We start from the raw sequence: 23,430 nt of genomic DNA, 5'->3' as shown, positions 1-23,430 counted from the left end.
CCTCAGCTCTGATTGGCCGGAGCGTGGTACTATCTCAGCCAATCACAAGCCAAGCTGTGCTCCTGCGCTACCGCGAGAGCGAATCGTGGCGAGACCATGACTACGATTGGTCCGTCCACGATAAGGTTTTAATTTTGAATTTTTCTTTAATGGCGAGGGAGACGCCGCTGCCGGGACTCCATCTAATCCCCGTGCTCTTAGACTAGTAAGTGCAGGGAGATCTTCCTTTGTTACCTGGGTTCGTGTCTTCCGTAGCTGGGCCTGTTGCTGCTTGCGTTCTTACGGTTTACAGAGGTGAGGACTTTGGCTGGACTCGAATGGGAGATGGAGCGGGGAAGAAGAGATTTGAGGCTGCGTAAGAAGTGCTCGGCAGGGCTCCATCCTAACCATACTTATATTAATTTACGCTCTGCAAAATGTTTTGGAGCAAAAAAATCTGCCTTCCTTTTGCACAGTTCTTTACATCTTTGCTACTCAAAATGTGGTCCGCGGACCAACAGCATCTGCATCACTTGGGCGCTTGTTAAAAATGCAAATTACCGGGCTCCACCCAAACCTACTGAATCAGAAGATGCATTTTAACAAGATTCCCCCCAGTGATTCTTGTGCACATTAAAGTTTGAGAACGCACATTTCTTGGCAGGAAATATTACTATGTTCCTTGATATAGTCTTAATATCTTCCGACGTTCTGTGCGAGTTTTAATTTTAAAAGTGTGCCCTGTTTACTATGTGCCTAATACTGTGCTGGACTAGGCTTTAGGGAGCTGCAATCTCTTTAAAGAAAACAAGAACTAAAATAGCAATGCTGCACAGCATAAAACGTAAAATTAAATATAAGCAAGTACTACCAGAAATAATCCTATGGATGTTCAAGAGGAATCAGTTGAACAGGTAATGAAAATTGATTACTTGACTGAAAGCTGTTTATGGGAGCGTGTAAGAAATCTCCATAGAAATATGTTTTAGGAAGATGGTAATGAAATGCAATTGTCATTTCCATTGCTGCCACAGCTTTGGAAGTGTCCTCTGACCAAAAGCACTTTTCATATCACAGGGTAGAGTTTTAATAGAAGCAGCAATGCCAACTTCTACAGAAGACTGTAATTCTTAGGCTATTATTTATTGCATCTTCCTAGTGGAAATAGTTTTGGACCCATCCTCTAACCATATGAAGATGTGGTATGATTTGAAGAACTAAAAACCTCGCTCACCAAGAGATTTTCCAGAATTTTATTGTATTAAAGCATATTCCTTAACTAAAAGAGAGAACACTTGCTAGCTAACACTTTGCAGGAATGATTTTTTTCATTCATTTATTGAATGAAAGATTATTTAGTGCTTGCTGTACTCTAAGCCCTGGGGAACAAAAGATGAATAAAATTTATCCTTCCCTTGAAAAGCTCTCAGTCCGGCAGAGTGACAAACATACAAACAAAAATTACAATGCAGTATAATAAATATTATAATAAGAGTGCATATAAAGTGCTATAGAAGCACAAAAGAGATGACATTTGAGCCAGTATACATTCCGTAAGGACAGAGACTAGATTGGTCTTGTTCAGAATTGTATCCCAGCACCTACCATATTACCTGGTGGATTATAAGCACTCAACAAATATCTGTGAGAAAAAGTAACAGAATCTTGAAGGCTATATAAGTTGACCTGGAGGAGGATAACCCAAGCAGGGAGAAAGGCTGATAACACTGTAGAAAGTATTTTGTACTTCAGGTGTTTGGTATACTACTAATCACTAGGAGAAATGAGGCTGCAAAGAGCCATTACAGCTAAATTGTGAAAATCTGTGAAAGGTAAGCTAAGGAATTTGGTTTATCCAGTGAGTGATAAGGAACCTTCCAATACTTTTAAGCAATATCAGGATCGTATTTTTGTTTTAAAAAACTAACTCTAGTAAAAGTGTAGAAAATGAACTGGCAAGAGGAAAGACTGAAGGCAGGAGGATCATTGCAGGAACACTCAGACAAACCCAAACTGAGAAACATTTTCCAAAACAACTGGCCTGGACACTTCAAACATATGACTCTGAAGAAAGGCAAATACTCATATAAAAAGGCTGGGGAACTGTTATAAATTAAAGGAGACTAAAGAGACACTACAGTTAAATGCAATGTGGAAAGAGGAAGTGAGCAGAGATGTTATTGAGACAGCTGGGTAATTTGAATATGGACTGTTTATTAGATAATATCAAGGTTAAATTTCTCAACTGTGATTATGGTTTTGTAGGAGAATGTCCGTGTCCATGTTAGGAAACTCAAGCTGAAGTATCTAGGAGTGAAGTATCATGATGTCTACAACTAATGCTGCTCAGCCAAAAACTACAAACTTTTATGTGTGTATATATAAATTTTACATATTTATACACATTTATATATACTTTATTTTGAAAATTTTCTAACTTGAGGAAATTTGCAAGAAAAGTATAATTAACACTTATATATCATTCACCTAGATTCACCAATTGTCATCTTTCTGTATAGGGGTATGTGTATGATATATAATATATATTATAATATAATATATTTATGTAATATTTATATATAATAATATATATACCTAAAAATAGATATATTATAATACATAAATAATAATATATACATAAATATAAATAAATATGTTATAATACATAAGAGTAGGGGAAAATAGACCATAGCAAAAGACGGAAACGGGAAAGCCCAGGGGAAAGATGGTGAAGGCCACCGAAGTTAGAGGACAGAAAGGGGAGGGATGGTGAGGATACGGGACAGGATGAATTAATCAGAGAAATATTTTTGATTCATGTACATAAATATATGTATATAAGTGTAATATATATATTTTATATATTCTATTTTATAATGGAGTATCCTAATTTCCTTACTTACCTTTTTTTAATTTTTTAATCATGTTGTGGTACAGGTTTTTTTAATTGACTTTAAATTCTTTTCAAAACAAGGCAGATAAAAATGAAGAAAGAGGGGCCAGTCCCAACGGCCTAGTGGTTAAAGTTCATGGCACCCTGCTTTGGCAGCCTGGGTTCAGTTCCCGGGCATGGAACCACACCACTTGTCTGTCAGTGGCCATGCTGTGGTGGCGGCTCACACAAAAAAAGGGGAAGATTGGCAACAGATGTTAGCTTAGGGCGAATCTTACCCATCAAAAAAAAAAAAAAATACTTTCAATTAAAATATAGGAAAAATGCTTTGAGTAATCATGAAAGAATGAGCTTCTATCTAGTGTTAGCAATTGAAATACCACCTAATCCAGCAAAAAGAATTTGTGTGTCTCATTACTCTTTCGGAAAGGGGACAAGTCTATGTGTTTTAACCTAGAGGAAGACTGATGTATGCTCTTCCAATTGGACAATTTTCCTCTGCAGATTCTCATGCTTTTAATAAAGCAATGATAATAAAATGAACCTTAGCTTGCTGAGTTCTCTGTCTTGTTTGATGTAGGAATTCATTATTTTTCATTTTTGGAAGAGCTGTGATTATTTTTGAATGGAATGTTAATCTAGGAATTATCTCAGACTCTGCCTTTCCACCCTGACAAATTTGACATATTCTCTTAATTCTCTATATGTGCTAATTTCTATATTTAATTAGAAGACTATTAGAGTAACAATGACCCAGAGCCCAGGGGACACACACATACACACAGACAGAGGCAGAGAGAGGAGAAAATATGATTTAGTTCCTAGATTTTTTTTTTTTCACTGAAAAATAATCTCCAAAATGACATACATCAGCTTGTGTAGGACTCTTTAGATATTTGAATGCATGGGCACTGGAAAAACCACCAAGAAAGGACTAGAAAAAGATGGCCCAGTTTTAGAATGGTGGTACTCTAATTTTCCAGCTAATAGTACATACCAAGCTAGCCCTGGTGGTCTAGTGGTTAGGATTCTGCACCCCAGTCTGTGTCTTGATTAGAGAACCACACCACCCATCTATTGTCATACTGCCATGGAGGGTATTGCTGTGACCCTGAAAGCTATGTTTCAGATGGACCACGGTAGACAGATTTCGGCAGAGCTTCCAGACTAGGCCAGACGAGGTAGAAGGACCCGGCCATCCACTTGCGAAAAAATTGACCATTAAAATCATGATGTAATCTATGCAGAAATAGAAGTACAATGATGTACACCTGAAATTTTTACAGTCATAAACCAATGTTACTGCAATAAGCAAAAAATTAAAAAAAAAAAAAAATCCTATGAATAGGGCCGGCCCCGGTGGCTTAGCGGTTAGGTGCGTGCACTCGGCTACTGACAGCCTGGGTTCGGATCCCAGGCGCACACTGACGCACCGCTCCTCGGGCCATGCTGAGGGCGCGTCCCACATACAGCAACTAGAAGGATGTGCAACTATGACGTACAACTATCTACTGGGGCTTTGGGGAAGAAAAAAAAGGAGGAGGATTGGCAATAGACATTAGCTCAGAGCTGGTCTTCCTCAGCAAAAAGAGGAGGATTAGCACGGATGTTAGCTCAGGGCTGATCTCCCTCACAAAAAAAAAAAAAAATCCTATGAATAGGGCCATCCCCGTGGCATAGCAGTTAAGTGCGGGCACTCCGCTGCTGGTGGCCCGGTTCGGATCCTGGGGACGCACCGTTTGTCAGGCCATGCTGTGGCGGCGTCCCATATAAAGTAGAGGAAGATCGGCAGGGATGTTAGCTCAGGGCCAGTCTTCCTCAGCAAAAAGAGGAAGATTGGCATGGATGTTAGCTCAGAGCTGATCTTCCTCACCAAAAAAAAAAAAAAATCCTATGAATAGCAGCAGAACATTGGCTGAGACAGCACAGTGAGAGGATGGTGCAAAAAGATGGAGCAGGCTTCCTCCCAGCTGTACACAGGGCTGGTAGGAGTCGGAATCCCTGGACGGCACTAACAACAAAATGTTGGCATCCCTCAATATGGATCTTCTTTTATTCATTATACTGAGTGGACCATTTCAATCTGGAAATTCAAGTCCTTCAGTTCTGGGGAATATTTTTGTATTGTTTATTTGATAAAATTCTCTCCATTTTCTCTGTTCTCTCCTAAAATTTTTATCTTCTAACTGTTCTATTACATTTTTTAAATTTCTATTTTTAATTTTTAAAAGCTTTTTGTCATCCTTCTTGCTTCATGAATGTGATATCTTATTTTCTGAAGATATTTCTTTTTTTTCTGAAGTTTTCTTCTGTTTCCTACATTCTTTCCATTTCCTTTGAAATGGAAATAGCTTTTTTCTTTTTATTTTGGGCTCTGTCTTTCAAGTTAGAGACTTTCCTAAAATGACTGATGATCCTTGGCTCTTACTTGTCAAAGATAGGCACAAAAAAGATGATTGGAAGCTTGATGTAGGAGAGGTTGATATTGTCAATCTGTGTGCACCACAAGGGGTAATTGATCAAGGACTTGGCCATTTGGGGGGAACCGCAAATGTCAATATATGGAGGTCTTTTTACGTGGGCCAGCCAATTTCCCTGGAAAGAAATCTAGTCTCCTGCAGGGGGAATGAGGGAGGAGGGGGTTTGAGGCAGGGAATTAATCTGCCTGTGTTAATAAATAATAAATAATATAAAATAAATAATAATAAACCTGGTGGCCTGTGTTCTGGGAGCTGAGCTGAGGAAGGGGATTGAAAATCTCACTTTTCAGTTCAGGACCATCCCTTATCTTCTGTATGGTGACACACACATGACCCTGCTATGCCTCGTGGCCCAGAATTCAGCACCTCTATTGCTCAACTTCTCCAGAGAATAAATGTGCCCATCTTTACTGGAGAGGACATGAAAGCCAAGCAGAACTGTCTGGCTGCAAGGACAGGAGAATAGACTCCAGAGGCCTATCCGATCTTTATAACGACTTTTAACTAGTCCTATTTTAGCCGTACCCCAAACCTTCAAAGATATTAGGTCCTTCCAGGTCCCAAATCTTCCTCAGAGTTTTAAGAATTGTCTTACTTTCTGTTGCTTCCCTACCACACACAATCAAGCCTCAGCTTTCCTCTGCTCTGCCAAGTCAATTAGCATTCCTCCATCTGCTTACCATTTTCCATAATTTCGTTGACATCTATCATCTACTGTAGTCTGTTCCCATCCTTTGTCATATGAGTTTATGCCTTTTTTATTCCTTTACTGCTTTTTCGTGTTTCAGAAGGGAGTGGAGCAGTAGTGTGCTGATAAATGTTTCATAAATATATAAGCATAATTTTATTAAAAATTTACTGATATAAAGTAATAATGTAATAATTGCTATAAATAATAATAAAATACATAATACTCTTTCCTGTAAATTTCATATAACCAATTGATTCTCATAGAATGCTATACTAATTTTTACAGATTTCTTATATCTATAGCCAAACTGTGGTTGTAATTTAAGAACAAATGTAGTCCTGATATGAATGTTGGTTGATATTTTCATTTACTCTGTGGAGTAAAAACAAAACACAAAGCAAAACACAAAGACTTTATGTTGGAATTTCACTTCAGTTATGTATGCAACATCTTTGATGAATCAGATAATAGTTTCCAAATACTGGAATAATATTCCTCAATTTTTTGTGCTATTCACAATGTAATGACTACACACAAGATAAATTTTTAAGTTTACTCTGCATTATTGACATTTTCTTCATCACTTTCTTAACAATCGACACAATAATAAATCAAGCCCTAATCTGTAGTATTTTATAATATCTGTGGTATAAATACACCCATCATGGCCAATTTCAAGTTTCCAACATGAAGTCACGGAATGTGAATCCAGGAAGAAGTGAGCACTAATACATCATTCTGTAGCATTTTCATTATATAGATACAATAAGGTAAACAACCTCAAGAGCATAGATGATAGTAAAATCATTAGGAAATGATGACTTTTGCATATTTATTACCTTTTTAAGTATAAATTATCTAATTGTAAGTTTACATAATTTAATTTTAATGGTGGACATGTTTAACAAATGACTCACAGACTTCTTGAAAATGTAAGACTTGGTGCCAACCCCAGCACACATAGGAGTGGAGATAAAGGTACAGTCAATCCACTAAGTTTAACCAAAATGTCCAGCTCCTTTCTAAAGTCTATTTTCATAACTTAGAGATTGGTGGCTACAAGAAAAAGAGGCAGGAGGCTGGTTCTCTGTGTCAGTTTGATCTCTAAAAAAAGATATCAAGGGGAGAGAGGGAACAGAAGCCAGGAGGGCTGGGAAGCGGCAGATGGAAGATTAGGAAGGAGAGGTTACCATGGAAGTCTCAGATTTAGGAATCCCAACCAGTGAACTTTGGGCCTTGGGTAGAGGTTTCCAGTGACATTTCTCCATAGGAGGTTGTAGGCGTGGATTTGATGAGGTTTAACATTTTTTTCAGGCAACCACAAGATTGCTGCTTCCTCTGAGGCTTTCCTAAACATCTTCATTCAGAGTATTTTTGTTCTGTGTTAAGTTTTTTTTAAAAAATCAATCAATCCTTTAAACATCCCTTGTGTTTAATAATCCATGCATGGCCTTCCTTCATTATTGCAGCAGGAAGAAAAGGTGACATAATAGAGTTGAAGTCAACTATTTTTTGATGTGTCTCCCAAGCTTCTAAGAACAATTAAGAAAAATGCTCTGTTAATTTGAGACCTGGCAATTAGTTCAATAAGATCCCATCAAGAACCTTTACTTCTAGGAGGGCTGATAATATATGCACTGTCACCCATTGCCATTAGGGGTGCCCTCTGCAAGTCCAGAGCTTTTGAAACTAAGCCACTTCTGAGTTTTCACAACCCGCAGCGGGGTGGGGGGAGGTTCTTCAGCCAGTGGAATCTGATTGCTGAGCAAGCCTAGAGCTGCATACCAAGTGCTAGAAGGTTACTGGGTGAACAAAAGTGGAATGAATGTGTATTTTAAAGGCCAATTGTTCCTATTCAAATGTAAGTTTGAAGGGAAGGAGGCCTAGCCCTTGAGACCATTTTTAGTTCTGCTACTTGAATACCAACATCTTTGTTCCTCAGGTAGCAACAGCTAAAACCAGCAAAGCACTTCTTCACATTAAACTAGCTCAGACTTAATTTTCTTCAGAAAATATATGGATTAAAATCTAAATATACTAGATAGTGCTTAGAAATGCTTTAAATAAATGTTTTGAAACACATCTTAGATTTGGGGTAATTGTTATTACATTGTGTATCACCTATTTAATCTATTGCACCACAGTGTATTAGAAAGAACATGGTCTTTGGAGACTTACAGATCAGGACTTAATACCTTATTTCACTACATTGGGCAAATCATCTAATCTTTCTAAGCCTTGGTTTATTCTTATGTAAAAATGAGAATAAAAAATTCTTCCTCAGGGATAATATCTTGCAGGATAGTGAGGAGTCATTGAGAAAATGTATGTGAAGGTGCCTAAAAGTAAGTGGACATTCTATAATGGTTAATTGTCCATTACCAACTCTACCTATTACAGTGGATGTTACGGTAAGCGTTACTGGCAAAGAAACTTACTTCCTTTTAATAACTGACTATAATCCAGTTATATCCATTTTCTCTGTTATAAAGAAAGGGAAATTCACTTGACTTAATGAAGAAAAACAAGATAAGCAAAACAAAATTAGAGATTAATGTAATGCCAAAGCCAAGGTTTCTCGAGAGATAGTTTAAATCTGGGTTTAAATTTTTCTCCCTTTCAGGGGCCGGCCCTGTGGCATAGTGGTTAGGTTCATGCGCTCTGCTCTGGAGGCCCAGGGTTCACAGGTTCGAATCCCGGTCACGGACTGACACACTGCTCATCAAGCCATGCTGTGGCAGCGTCCCATATGCAAAGTGGAGGAAGATGGGCACAGATATTAGCTCAGGGCCCATCTTCCTCACCATAAAAAAAAATTTTTCTCCCTTTTAGAGAACTTCTGGAATGCTAGTAGTGACCTATTTCCTACCAAGATGGTAGTTACAGGGGTATGTTTACTTTGTGATAATTCATTGAACTATACACTTAAGATTTGTGCATTTTTCATATGTATATATTATTCTTCAATAAAAAATGTAAAAAAAATTTTCTCCGTAGAAATCATGCCCAAGTTCAAGCAACGAAGAAGAAAACTAAAAGCCAAAGCAAAAAGATTATTCAAAAAAAAAGAAGGCTGTCACTTTCAGTCCAAGCTAATTACACCTCCCCCTCCACCACCACCCTCGCCAGAAAGGTAAGGTGTAATGTGGAACAGAGAAAATATTAAAAATCAGATCAGTTTAGGATAAAGTTACTAGATTCAGCAGATAAAAATACAGAATGCCCAGTTAAATTTGAATTTCAGATAAACAACAAATAAGTTTTTAGTATTATCCAATTCAACATTTGCAATATACTTATACTAAAAAATTATTCATCCTTTGTCTGAAATTAAATTTTATCTGACCATCCTGAATTTTATGTGGCAACTGTAGTTTAAGAGTCCAGAGCAAAAATCACAAGGAATTGTGTTGGAGGTACACAATAACTATTTTCTCTTTTCCTAGTCAATTTAATTGCATAAATCTGGCAACTAAGTGATGAAAGAGAGACATAGGATTAGAATTTAAATCTTAGTTTTGGTGAAGTTTGGTCAGTTATTCTCTGGGACTCAGAGCTTAAATGTGTTACTGAAAGAGACTCTAAGTTCTAGGAACCCTGGGGTACTAGTTTTCACAATAACATACTTTATACATTTTGTCGTTATAGCTCTCTTTATGGAAAAATTTTAAAACAGGCCCTCAAAAAGCAGTAATCATGATATCATCCTTGACTCTTCTCTATGTCTCCTGAATATTGAGAAAGCCCCCTGACTGGTCTTCCTGCTTCTGCCCTTGCCCCCTCTGCAGTATATTTCAACACAGCAGCTAGAGTGAGCCTGTTAAAATCATGGCATATTGCTCCTCTGCTTAAAACTCTACAATGTCTTTCTCAGAGTAAAAATTAAAGTCCTTTGTATGTCCCACAAGGCCTTCATGAGCTGACCCTCATTATTTCCTAGTCCCCTACACTTCAGTCTCTCCACCCTAGTCATTTTGGCCTCCTTGCTATTCCTCAAGACGCTTCAGACGAGCTTTCACCTCAGAGCCTTTGCAATTACTATTGCCCTTGCCTGGAATGTTCTACTCCCAGATATTTGCATTGCCAGTCTCTTTACTTCCTTTAAGTTTTTTCTCAAAAGTCACCGTCTCAGTGAGACTTCCCCTGGCTACTCTATCTAAAATTTCACCTCCATCCAACATTTCACATTCCCCCTTTCTTGCTTTATCTTGTTCTCCTTAGCATTTACTCACTACCTACCAACCCATATATGTTATTTATTTACTTATTTTTACCTTTCTTCCATGAGACTAAACTCCATGAGGGCAGGGTTTTTATCTATTTTGTCCATTACTGAATCCCTGATGCCTATTTATTTACCATTTATTTTATTTTATTCATTACTATTTATTTAGTCAACAAATATGTATTGTATAAGTGAATCTCAGAATTCTGGAATTGAATGAAGAATTTGGCTTTAGGTAGTCTCTGCTGCTGAGTCATACTATAAAACTAGCTTGTTATTTAATTAGAGGCTGTTATTCCAACTCAGGAGTTTTTGCTTTGTTTGGTTTTGTTTTTCCTATAGAGTGGTTATTCCTTCAACAGATAGACCCCTTAGCAGAAGCTGGCTAAGATCATCCTGGAACTTCAAATTTCCCAATATCAAAGATGCAGTAAAACTTTGGACAAATAGAGTGTGGTCTGTATACAGCTGGTGCCAGAGGTGCATTACCCAGGTATGGGTTGGATATACCTGTTTTCAGCAATACAGTTTTTCTACACACTTGGTATGTGTGTTCACATGTGTGTGCACTCAGGTCAGCACAACACTCAGGCTAAGCTCAGAGAAGATGAAATTATGGGGTCATGTCTGCCTTTGCTTCTATAAAACATACATCAAACCACATTTTTGTCTTGTTTTCTTGTCCTTATCATATTGCTCATTGGATTCAGGCTGGTTTATTTTTGATTGCAGAGTTTAGAAGTATTGAAAGACACCATTTTGCCATCCCGTTTCTGCCGCCGAGAACTTCACAGTCTAAAAGAACGGTTTTGCATTTTGGAAAGTGAATTATGCAAGCTCCAGGAAGCACTGAAGGTTCGTATTGTCAAATAAAAAACAGTTAGGTAAGGAGGGAAGGGGTTGTCCGCCATAGGAATCCTAGTGTGCTTTTACCAGGAGGAATGACTACAGGCAAGTGCTAGTCCTGGGCCCGTTTGCCCTCAGATCTATTCCTTAAACTTCAGAGGCTCTGCTCTGTATTGTAGGGGGGCTGATCCCTGCAGGCTACATTTCCCAAGCTCCATGTCATCTGGCTCCTGGCAGTGCTGGGCTAATGGGAGACAGTGATGAGAGACTAGAGGGAGGGAGAAGCTGGGGTATTTTTCCTCTTCGTTCTCTGTGTTGGGTGATTTCTCCAGTGATGGTTGTAGTTGTCTCCTTGATTTCAGCTCCCACTAGGTGAGTCTATGTTTCTTTTTTTTTTTTTAATTTTTTCCCCCAAAGCCCTCATAGACAGTTGTATGTCATAGCTGCACATCCTTCTAGTTGCTGTATGTGGGACGCGGCCTCAGCATGGCCGGAGAAGTGGTGCGTCGCTGCGCGCCCGGGATCCAAACCCGGGCCGCCAGCAGTGGAGCGCACGCACCTAACCGCCAAGCCACGGGGCCGGCCCAGAGTCTATGTTTCTTGATTCTCTGGGTTAACCCAGTTCCAGAGATCTGGTTACACTGCTCTTCCCTTTCTCCCTCCAGCCTCAGGGTGTTCATGGCTTTCTGGTGTTGCTAGTCTCTGGGCTGCCTCACTGTCCCTCGTGTGCTTCTCAGCTCTTGCATCAGCAGTGTACCCAACTCCCTACATTACATTCCCCCTCTTTCAAATACTCAGTGGTTTCTATTTTCTTGACTGATACAGGCAGAAAAAAACTATAAATATCTACTCTCTCCAAATTCCCCTAAGAAAGGCCCCTATTCTCAGTGTCTAAAACCCAAAGAATAAACATCGTGCTCATTAGTTTGGAGAGAAGCTTCTGGGATCATACCCCTGCTCCCAGAATTTGTACCTCAAAATGAACTAGTCAGAGAAGGAAAGTCAAATCGCCTCACTCCTCTGGACCTCAGTTTCCTCATCTATAAAATGGGGAAGATACCATCTGTAGTGGGCTGAATGATGGCCCCCCTAAAAATATGTCCACGTCCTAATTCATGGAACCTGTAAATATTACCTTATTTGGGAAAAAGGTCTTTGCAAATATAAAGTTAAAGATTTTGAAGTGAGGAAATCATACTGCATTATCTGGGTGGACCCTAAATCCAATTACATATCCTTATAAATGAGACACATGGAGCAGAACATACAGGAAAAGGAGGAGCAGTGAGACCACAAAGGCAGAGACTAGAGTGATGCGGCTTCACACCAAGGAATGCCAATAGATACCAGAAGCTGGAAAAGGCAAGGAACAGATTCTTCCTTAGAGCCTTGGGAGAGAGTACAGCCCTGCTGATACCTTGATTTCGGACTTCTAATCTCCACACTTCTAATCTCCATGTGAGAGAATGAATTTTGATTGTTTTAAGCCACCAAGTTTTTGTGATAATTTGTTATAGCAGCCATAGGAAACTAATATACCGTCTTACGTTATAGAGTCATTGTATTAGTTTGCTTGGGCTGCCATAACAAAGTAGCACAGACTGGCTAGCTTATACAACAGAAATTAAATTTCTTACAGTTTTGGAGGCTAGAAGTCTGGGCTCAAGGTGTTAGGGTTGGTTTCTTCTAAGGCCTTTCTCCTTGGCTTGCTTACTGTGTCCTCAAATGGTCTTTTCTCTGTGCACATGCCTGGTATCTCCCTTGTATGTTCAAATTTCCTCTTTTTATAGGGACACCAGCCAGATTGGATTAGAGCCCACCCTAACAGCCTCTTTTTAACTTAATCACCTCTTTAAAGGCCCTACCTCCAAATACAGCCACATTCTGAGGTACTTGGGGGTTAGGGCTTCAACACATGAATTTGGGGGAGGGACACAATTCAGCCCACAACAGTCATGTTCCAGCCTCTTGGCCTTTTTCAGTCCCTTGAATATACTATATTCTTGGCTGCATTAGGTATTTTTCCCTCTGTCAGGGACTCTCTTCCCCCAGTCTTTATCCCCTTTCTTCGCCTGGTAAGCCTAAGTTCATCCTTGAGATCATGGCTAAATATCACTCCCCAGGCCTCTAGCTATTCATGTTCACAGCACACTTGATTGCTCTTATTGAAATATTATTTTGTTTTGCTTTGAGTGTGTTTGTGTGTTTCATGTCTGTCTTCCTCACCAGACTGTCAGCTCCATGAGGTGACAGACAGGGCTCACATTGTACCCACAGTGCCTGGCATATAGCACACACAAAACAGATAGATGAATGAATGAGTGAGTGGATGAATGAATGAATTTGCTTACGATAAATGAGAAAAGATTATGAAGCACATGGTATACTGAGAAAGCATTCAATACACTGTGTTTGATGACGCTCAGTTACAAGAACCAAATTAATCTGTTATTCATTGCCAAATGTAATGCCTACTTCCAGACTGTCTCAGAAAATTCTTCCTGTCGAAGCTGTGGTCAAACATGTCACATGAGTGGTAAACTCACAGATGTGCCTGCATGTGCTGTAACCACCCCTGGAGAATCCGGAGCTGCACTTCCTCCCACACTGCCACAGCCAGTCAGCCATCTTCCTCCTCCTCCACCTCTGCCTCCACCACCTCCACCGCCTCCTCTGCCTCTACCTCCACCACCACCTATAGCACCTTTAATGCTCAGAAAATCCAATCTCGCTAAAGCTCTTCAGGTAAAAAACAATCTGATAAATGTGTGTTTTGGTCAGTGTGTATTGGAAGAGTAAAGGCAGGTGGCTTTTTAAGGCTGGGCTAAGGGCTTTGACAGGAAGGCTACATTTTGTTCTGATTCCATATCTTAATTGTGTCAATTCTTTTGTTTTTAAAAACTCAGTCCCCTGGGAACTCACGAAAGCTGGATTTAGAAATGAAAGTGATTTTTTTTTTTTTTTAAGGATAAATGAATGAAACCCAGTAGAGTGGGAGAGTCCTATTAGCCTCTCAGTATATCTTTTTACCAAAATGAAAACCTCCCTGGGAAACCAAATTAAGAACAGAAGATGGCTTCGTGAGTGAAGTCAGAATACAAAGAGTTGGTGGATCCTAAAGTATAATATCATTAAGCTGGAGAACCAGTCTCCGTTCGAGTTACTTATCTGCCAAGGGGACCAGAATATCTGTGAATCACTTAGATAGGCATAAGCCTGTTTAAAAACCTGCTGAATTTTTACTACAGACACATTTGGCTTGAAATGACTGAGTTAAATCCATAGCCTGTTGTTATATTTGCCCTAGTATATACCTCTCTGAGTATACGTTCTCGCTCTATGGGAACTGAGTCATCTTTTTTAGGTAGTTCAGGCAAAACTTCACTTTGATTTGAGGAACTCCTTCAACTCTTGTCTTATAATGACTCCTAAGGAAGACGCATAGTTGCAAGGAACTAACCTATCTCTTATTTACTATCAAAGGCTTACATTTTGATGAATATTTTTCAATAGCCTTAGCATCCATGGGTGCTGAAAACGGGATGGTTCTTGCTTGAGTGGAAAGAATTTGATAGGCTCCTCGGGTAAATGACAGTTAATTTTTAACTCTAAGTCTTTAAACACTAGATTTGGATTTGCATTTGACTAGAAATCCTGGCTCCAATTTGAATTCTAACCTCTCCCTCTATTTTAAGGCTGGACCATTAAAAAAAGATGGACCTATGCAGATAACAGTTAAAGATCTAATGACTGTGAAATTAAAGAAGACACAGAGTTTTGATGAAAAGAAGAAGGTAAGATGTCATTGACTACATCATGGTCTTTCAGCTTTTAACCTGGTTGTCCCTTTACGGAAAATAAGCGTTAGTCTTGTGTATAGAAACCATTCCAAGGTATTTGATGTTTTATTTGTGTAGTTTTGGATCTCCTCAACAGAATGTGTAGATCTCAAAATTATTTAATTGGGCAGTTTTATCATTAGTCTGAAAAAGTAGAGATGTACTTTGACACTTTGGAATAAAAATTGAATAGAGTAGTGGATATGTCTTACACATACCCAGTAGGGAAATGTTCATGGTTCCAGCATGTTTACATTTTGAATGATATTTTTAAATGTGTTTTTAATAATGTCTCATTTTGTGATTAAAGCTTGTACCATCACCAAAGGCACGGAATCCACTAGTTACTGTCTCTGACCTGAAGCATGTTACCCTGAAACCCAGCTCCAAAGTGTTAACTCAAGTTACAAATGTCTTCATGTAAGGAACTGCACAGTGTTATGCTCTATTGCTACTTAAAAGAATGATTTTTTGCTTATTTCTAACTTTAAAAGTTATATATACGCTCATGTAAGAATATTGAAATCTACAGAAAAGTTTAATGAAGAAAACAAAAATCAGGGCCAGCCCCAGTGGCCTAGTGGTTAAGTTCAGCGGCCCAGGTTTGGTTCCCCAGGCACAGACCTACACCACTCATCAGTGGCCATGCTGTGGCAGCAGCTCCCATACAAAATAGAGGAAGATTGGCAATAGGTGTTAGCTCAGGGTGAATCTTCCTCAGCAAAAAAAAACAAAGAAAGAAAAAGAAAACAAAATCATCCAAATAATCCTATCATTGGAAATAGTCTCTGTTAACATACTGTTGTTTATCATTCTAGCCTTTTTCTAAGCATGTACTCTGTTGTTTCCATTTCATGATGCTGTTTATTATAAGATACACCATTGATTTAATAACAGATTTGGGGGGTGGAAGAAATATTATCAAGAATTTTAAAAACAGCTTGATTTCATAAATAATAAAATATAAAAACTAGTATGTCTTGGAATTGAACTATGATATGTATGTGTGTATATACCTGTGCATAATCGTACTGTACACACAGTTACAGCTCTTCCCGTTTAATTTGTCCTGACCTTTCCCCCATCTTATTAAAAATTAGTTTACAGCATCATTTTGACTTCTTCAATATATGCAGTTTATTATGTGTAAATTTCATAGATAAAATCCTGTTTTGAGACATTTAGGTTATTTATGATTTTTTATTTCTATAACTCTTCAATGAACAGCCTTGTCCATCATCTGTGTGCATAGGTTAGTTTTCCCCTAAGATGGATTCTTGTACATGTAATTACTGAATCAAAAAATATTACTTATTAGAATGATCATACCACCTTATGCTCCTATTGGCATCTACTGCTATTTTTATTTGGTTATTTATTTATTTTTGGTGAGGAAGATCAGCCCTGAGCTAACATCTGTTGCCAATCCTCCTCTTCTTTTTTTTTGCTGAGGAAGATTGGCCCTGGGCTAACATCCGTGCCCATCTTCCTCTACTTTATGTGGGACGCCTGCTACAGCACGGCTTGATAAGCAGGGCGTTTGTCCACGCCCAGGATCCGTACCTGTGAATCCCTGGGCTGCTGAAGCAGAGCGTGCAAACTTAACCACTAGGCCCCCGGGCCTGCTCCTACTGCTATTTTTTAATGTAACAAATTAGAACTACTTTCTAGGATGTTGCCTATAGAAATGATTGCTTTGCTTTGGGAAAAATGATAAAATCTGGCAAGCTCTAAACTTTCCACATCTTTATTTTATCAGTACTCCTGGTAAGAGCCAGATAGATCTACGGAAACTACTTAGAAAAGTCAATGTAGAGAGGTAATACGTTCTCTTATCTTTATGCTTTCTGAATTCATTTGAAAAGTTGGCATGAAACACAGCTCCTAATATTTTTAATACCTTTGCAGGAGTCCAGGTGGAACCCCACTTACCAATAAAGAAAATATGGAAACAGGAACTGGGCTGACCCCAGTAATGACCCGAGCTTTGAGGAGAAAATTTCAGGTAAGCCTTTAGAAAAAAAAATTTGGTTCCTTTTCTTCAAAATCATTTATTTAGAATCATAATCTAAAGCATCATGTTTAATAATAATCATAATTTTTAAATGGTACCTTATGCTTTACAAAGCACTTTCATATTTATGCTTCATAAAATTCTCTGAGGTAGCTAGGATTATCATCTCCACTTTAGCAATGAATGTCTGGTTTTCTTAATTCCTTTAATAAGTATTTATTAAGCGCTTCCTATATGCCAGGCACTGTGCTGGAGTGCCAGGGATATAGTGGTAAGCAAAAATAGACAAAGATCTACTGTCTTGGAGTTTTCAGTCTATTGAGAAAAATAGAGATTAATCAAATAATCACGTATTTGTATAATTTTGCACTGGGGTAAGCACTGTGAAAGAAAGGAACAGGGTTCTGTGGGAACCCATAGAGGTACTTGATCTAGCCTGGATGATTTAGGAAGAGATGAAGTGAGACTTGAAGGATGAATAGGTATTAACTGGGAAGGGTACCTCCAGGGTGTGGGGTGGGCCCACCTTGGATGTTGTTAAGAGAGGTTCGAGGATTCGATCGGAGACGTAAAAGACACTTTCCACTCCAAACAAATGGACCGAAGGTATATTTTATTATATAGAGGATAGTAAAGGTGACAGTCTGCAAACAGATCTAAATAGGTCAAATATTAGAAGGGAAAAAACATCAGCCCGACTGGAAAGGGAAAACACCCACGTCGGCTGAAGAGAAAATGACACAAATCAACCGGAAAGAGAAACACCAGGTTAACCGAAAAGAGAACACATCAAATCAATTACTTCACATCAAATCAATTACTTCACATCAAATCAGTTACTCACAACATCCACGCCCCACTGCCGGGAGAGCCCTGTCAATCGACGCGGCTGGGCAAGGATCACACGTCCTGGGCAAGGTGTCCCTTCCACAGGTGGAACTCTCACTGGGTCTCAGTTTCCAGCAGTTTTTATACCATCAGTAATTTTCAGAGTAAGCAATTACAGAGTTTGCAGAGCAAGCATTTAGTGTTCCCATGCACAAAATGGTTATCAGTGGCGTACGTGCACTGAGCCCCCTGGCTAACATCGCGGCCCAGTAGTTGTGTACGTGCATTGTTCTCTTTGGTTATCGTCCCAGCCCGGCACAGATGGCCAGTCCATCCCGTGCTACGACGCTCCAAGAGCCTTGAAATGTTACAACTTGCAACTCCCTCCGTGAGAGAAGGGCCAGTTCCCACCACGCAGAAAGCAGCTTTCATATTTCTTTTTGTGCTGGTGGCTGTAGGTCAATGGAGCGGCCAAACATGGCTGTACTCATGTCAAGACAGATGTCAGGGAGGAGAGAGTTCCAGGCAGAAAGAACAGCATGCACAAGGGTCTCATGGTAGGGAGAGATCACGGCCTATCTGAGGAATTGAAAAGTGTGCAGTGTGGCTGTAACACAAAGCAAGTCTGACAGTGGTGAAAGACAAGGATGGAGATGTAGATAGGAGTTAGATCACGCAGAGTTGGTAGGAAAAGGTCTTGGCAGCTTTCTTCTTTGTCATGTACATGTATGACCCACACACCAAAATTCAGTACATCAGCTGGCCCTTGTATGATTTCTTCCAAATCTTGTTTGTCCCATCATCTCCCTGATCACCTCTATCATCAGAACTGTGAGGAGCAGCCATCCTGCCACCCCTGCTAGAGTGCTGGGACACAGGGCTGCTGGCCTCTTTGGCTATGAAGCTTATATTTCTGTCTCCCTCTGGCAGCAGAGACACACTACAGACTTCACTGCTGACACTCTCCCACCACAACACTGCCCTCCCTTCATTTCCTTGTTAAGAATCAGTGCCTTTTGGGCCAGCCCTGGTGTCCTAGTGGTTAAGTTTGGCACACTCTGCTTTGGCAGCCCAGGTTCCGTTCCCAGGCGTGGACCTATACCACTCGTCTGTCAGTGGCCATGCTGTGGCAGCGGCTCACATACAAAAAGAGGAAGATTGGCAGCAGATGTTGGCTCTGGGTGAATCTTCCTCAGCAAAAAAAAAGAATCAGTGCCTTTTGCAGGACAGCTTGGTTTCCCTCTTGCCAATCAACTTGGTCCTCCTGGGCAATGTTTGACCTTCTTTGGAGGTGTGGCCAGATTCCTCTTTCCTTCTTTTGGAGCATCCAATAGGAGTCTACCCCTAGATCATGTTCCTTAGTGATATCACAAATTATAATGGACAGGGGCAGAGGGCAGAGGCCTCACTAAAGGACTAAGCCTTTTCCTTTCTTTATTTGGCTCTAGGATCCTTTTTGTCCTTGCCCCACCCCATAACTACTATAGTGGGTTGGGTAATGTGGAAACAAATGAAAATATAATAAATAATAAACCCAAATAATAAATAAATAGACCACATATTGAGCAACCACATCAAAAATCACAGATAAGACCTATGCCGTATGTTGTACTCCCCAAAATCCACTTACTATTGTTGATATAAATAAACAATAACCAATCTATAGATAAGACAGATAAGGTGAGATTTACTTTAACCAAGTTGAGGACTATCCCAGGAAGGCAGTCTCCACAAAGGAAAAAAGTGTTCCAGAGAACTATGGTTTTCAGTACAGTTTTATACCTTTTTTAGAACAAAGAATATACATCAAAAGCACCCAGGATACATATACATCAAAGTTTCAAAGAGATACTCAGCTGCAGATTAGCAGGTCAACATGACTCTGATGTTGCGGGCTTGGGGGGGTGGGGAAGGAAACTTATCTTCAAAGGAGTACTGATACTGACGTTACTTATACTGGCTTCATAAGAAAGGAAGTATGCATCTTTATCTGCAAAGAGTGCCTTCTTTTAGTTTCAGATAATGTTTAATGCATCCCTATCTTAACGGTTAAAGCAGATGTACAGTGTATGTTTGACAGGCCATAAGTCAGGCTTCTTTAGTTCAGGTCACATCAGGTTTAAACCAGAATAGCTACCCCATATACCTCAATATGTGAAAATTTCTTATCACTAGGAGGATGTCTAGTAAAAACTGTTTTTAGACATAGAATGACTTTTCCCATCCAGCCCTTAGGCTTCCTTTTTTCTTTAACTTTGAAGCAACTGTTTTAGTTAGGTTTTGCATTTGGCTACAGGTAACAGAAATCTGACTACAGTGGCTTAACCAACAAGGGGCTTATTTTTCTAGCCTACATATTCCCTTGGGAAGTAGACAGTTCACAGCTGGTATAGCAGCTTCACCATGTCCTCACTGCTTTTCCATCCTTAATGTGTGGCTTTTATGTTCATGGTGCAGAATGGCTACACTTCCTGAAGCCTCGTGTCCACATTCTAAGCAAGATAAGGAGAAGGGCAAAAGGCAAAAGGATGTGCTAGCTAAGCTACCCCTCATCTCTTTAAACAGGCATTATCTAGGGGCAGGCCCCGTGGCATAGTGGTTAAGTTCACGTGCTCCGCTTCGGTGGCCGGGGGGTTCACAGGTTCGGATCCTGGGCACAGGCCTATGCACTGCTTATCAAGCCATGCTGTGGCAGGGGTCCAACGTATAAAGTAGGAAGATGGGCACAGATGTTAGCCCAGGGCCAATCTTCCTCAGCAAAAAGAGGAGGATTGGCAACAGATGTTAGCTCAGGGCTAATCTTCCTCACCAAAAATAAATAAATAAATAAAATAAACAGGCATTATCCAGGAACTTCTGATTACATCAGGGAAGCTGGGAAAAGTGGTTTTTAGAATCTGGGTGCACTGCTGCCCTGCACAAATCTGGGTTCTGTTGGTGAGGAAGAAGGAGAACTATGTTGGCCATGGGAATGTAACTCACATAATAATTGGAACTTTTTTTTTATAGCTGGCTCACCCTAGAAGCCCAACTCAAACTCTACCGCTTCCTACAAGCAGCTTTGATGAACAAAACTGATGCCAACTCTGTCAGACTCCACGTGATAATCCACAAAATATACAGATAAAATCACTCCAATTGTCTCTTTTTTTTAATATAGTAGGGTATGTATAAGTAATTATTCTAATACATAATTCCATTTGGAGAATTAAAGTATGTATGGAGCCCATTCATACTGTGGTGTAAAGTGGGTATTTGGATATTTTCTAGTTTGCATGTTCTATAAGAGAACAGATGGAAAAATGGAATCTCCAAAGTGATTTTATCCTGGAATTACCCAATTTAGGTTGGAGAAGTTGTTCAAATTTAACTACATAACTGTAGCTTATACTCTATAGGTGCAGTTATAACAATAAGAAAATCACCTGGTTCCTGTTCATCTTGAGTATTCTCGGGTAATTGAAAAGTATTTTAGCCTATGAAGCTCATGCATTCATTAAGTGCTACAAACTTAATCAATAAAAAACCCCCTCTAGGGGTTGGCCCGGTTGCATAGCGGTTAAGTTCTCATGCTCTACTTCGGTGGGCCAGGTTTCGCTGGTTTGGATCCTGGAACCTACTCACTGCTCATCAAGCCATGCTAAGGTGGTGTCCGATATAGAAGAGCAACAACTCTACAACTATGATATACACCTAGGTACTCAGGCTTTGGGGAGAACAAAAGGAAAAAGAGGAAGATTGGCAACAGATGTTAGCTCAGGGTCAATCTTCTGGGGGGAAAAAAAAAGACCCTCTAGATTTGATTTCTGTGTACTATAAACAATTAGGAGGTAAGACCATCCCCCATCCAAACCCAACTATTTTCCAAAAGGATTTGAAGCAAAAGGTCCAATGTGACCATAAAAATTAGAGTGTATTGCGGCTGGCCCGGTGGGGTAATGATTAAATTCAGGCTCTCTGCTTCAGCTGCCCAGGGTTCGCGAGTTTGGATCTCGGGTGTGGACCTACACACTGCTCATCAAGCCATGCTGTGGCAGCATCACATATACAAAATAGAAGAGGATTGGCACAGATGTTAGCTCAAGGACAATCTTCCTCGAGCAAAAAGAGAAAGATTGGCCACAGATATTAGCTCAGGGCCAGTCTTCCTCAACAACAACAAGAAAAATTAGAATGTATCATTTCTAGCATCTTAGGTAGGTAGTTATATCTGGCTCACTGAAGTCTGAGATATTCCTTACTTTTATATCTGCTGTCCACATTCCTGCAGCTACATATAAATTTCATGAAGACCTCAACACAAACCTTGTATTTTCCACAGTGCCCTGCCAAGGATTCTCTGTGGTACATAGTGGGTTCACCGTGAGACCTGATTCCCTGTCCTCAACAACCTGTCAATTGAATAACAGTAATAATACACACCTCAGTGGATTTTGTTCTTTCCTTCCAGTCCAAGGTTGCCATATTTAGCAAATATAAATACATGACACCCAATCAAATTTGAATTTCAGATAAACACAAATAAGCTTTTTTTTTTTTTGGCTTAGGAAGATTAGCCCTGAGCTAACATCTGTTGCCAATGTTCCTCTTTTTTTGCTTGAGGAACATTGGCCCTAAGCTAACATCTGTGCCAGTCTTCCTCCACTTTGTATGTGGGTCACCACCTCAGCATGGCTGACAAGTGATCCAAACCTGCGAACCCAGGCCACCAAAGTGGAATATACCAAACTTAACCACTACGCCGTGGGGCAGCCCCAACAAATAACTTTTAAGTATAAATATGTCCCATTAAACAATGAATAATTTTTTTAGTATAAGTAGGTCCCAAATATTGCATGGGACATATTTATACTAAAAAAATTTTCATTGTTTATCTGAAATTGAGAGTTTTATCTGGGCATCCTATATTTTATATAGGCAGCCCTATCAGTCAGCCACCTACAAAGTTGCCAAGTATTTCTGGGAGCCCCCAGTTCGTCAGACATACCTACTTAGCAGTGGACACTACTGTAGCTTCAGCCAGGATCCCCATCACTAATGTGCTAAGTATCATGGAGGAAGGAGAACTCTCATTAGGGTGAGTGTGACTGAAGGTGCAGGATTAGCTTTCATGCTGATGACCTCCACTGCAGTTCCAAGAATAAGGATAGCAGCTCCTCTTGGATACATAGGAAACAAAGAGTTTCAGATCTTCACTGCACTTTCTAGCATGACAGGAAGTGGATACATAGATGATATCCTTGAAATATCCCTCATTAGCTTAGGCTAAAAAGATATTTTGGCAATTGCCCAGAAATGTCTATATTTCCACAGATAAATATAGCTTTGAGATGCCAAATAAAGGGTTGTGGAAAGTCGCCAGACTAGAAAGCACACCCTGTTTTGTTTTTATGAGACTCACATTTATGTTTATAACACGTTTATGGATGAAAATTAAACAGATAGTGAAGTTAAGAAACATAGCTGCTTCTAATAATTTTACGTTTACATTATGTAAGAATAAAGAGAATGATCACTGAGAATAAAGCAGTTAAGTATTTATTTATTTTTTTTTTTGTGAGGAAGATCAGCCCAGAGCTAACATCCATGCCAATCCTCCTCTTTTTGCTGAAGAAGACTGGCCCTGAGCTAACAT

General features: G+C 39.6%; 1 protein-coding gene across 3 annotated transcripts; it reads left to right on the top strand.

Moving 5' to 3' along the window:
• Positions 1–126: 126 nt before the first annotated feature.
• Positions 127–21,028, top strand: PRR11 (proline rich 11). 3 transcript variants are annotated; one of them, XM_058560543.1, is made up of 10 exons: positions 127–205; positions 9,041–9,176; positions 10,611–10,761; positions 11,001–11,123; positions 13,596–13,859; positions 14,810–14,908; positions 15,264–15,373; positions 16,713–16,772; positions 16,862–16,958; positions 20,805–21,028. In XM_058560543.1, the coding sequence occupies exons 2-10, from the start codon at positions 9,046–9,048 to the stop codon at positions 20,871–20,873; spliced, it is 1,104 nt and encodes a 367-aa protein (XP_058416526.1). In that variant the 5' UTR covers positions 127–205; positions 9,041–9,045; the 3' UTR covers positions 20,874–21,028. The 3 variants fall into 3 exon arrangements, with proteins under 3 accessions (XP_058416526.1, XP_058416525.1, XP_058416528.1); XM_058560542.1 differs by lacking the exon at positions 127–205 and adding an exon at positions 212–294; XM_058560545.1 differs by lacking the exon at positions 127–205 and adding an exon at positions 6,918–8,931.
• The last annotated feature ends 2,402 nt before the right edge of the window (positions 21,029–23,430 follow it).

This window comes from Diceros bicornis, chromosome 18, assembly GCF_020826845.1.
Source record: "Diceros bicornis minor isolate mBicDic1 chromosome 18, mDicBic1.mat.cur, whole genome shotgun sequence".
Taxonomy (NCBI): domain Eukaryota; kingdom Metazoa; phylum Chordata; class Mammalia; order Perissodactyla; family Rhinocerotidae; genus Diceros; species Diceros bicornis.
Note: the sequence above shows the minus strand (reverse complement) of the source record. Positions and strands in the feature narration are given on the sequence as shown.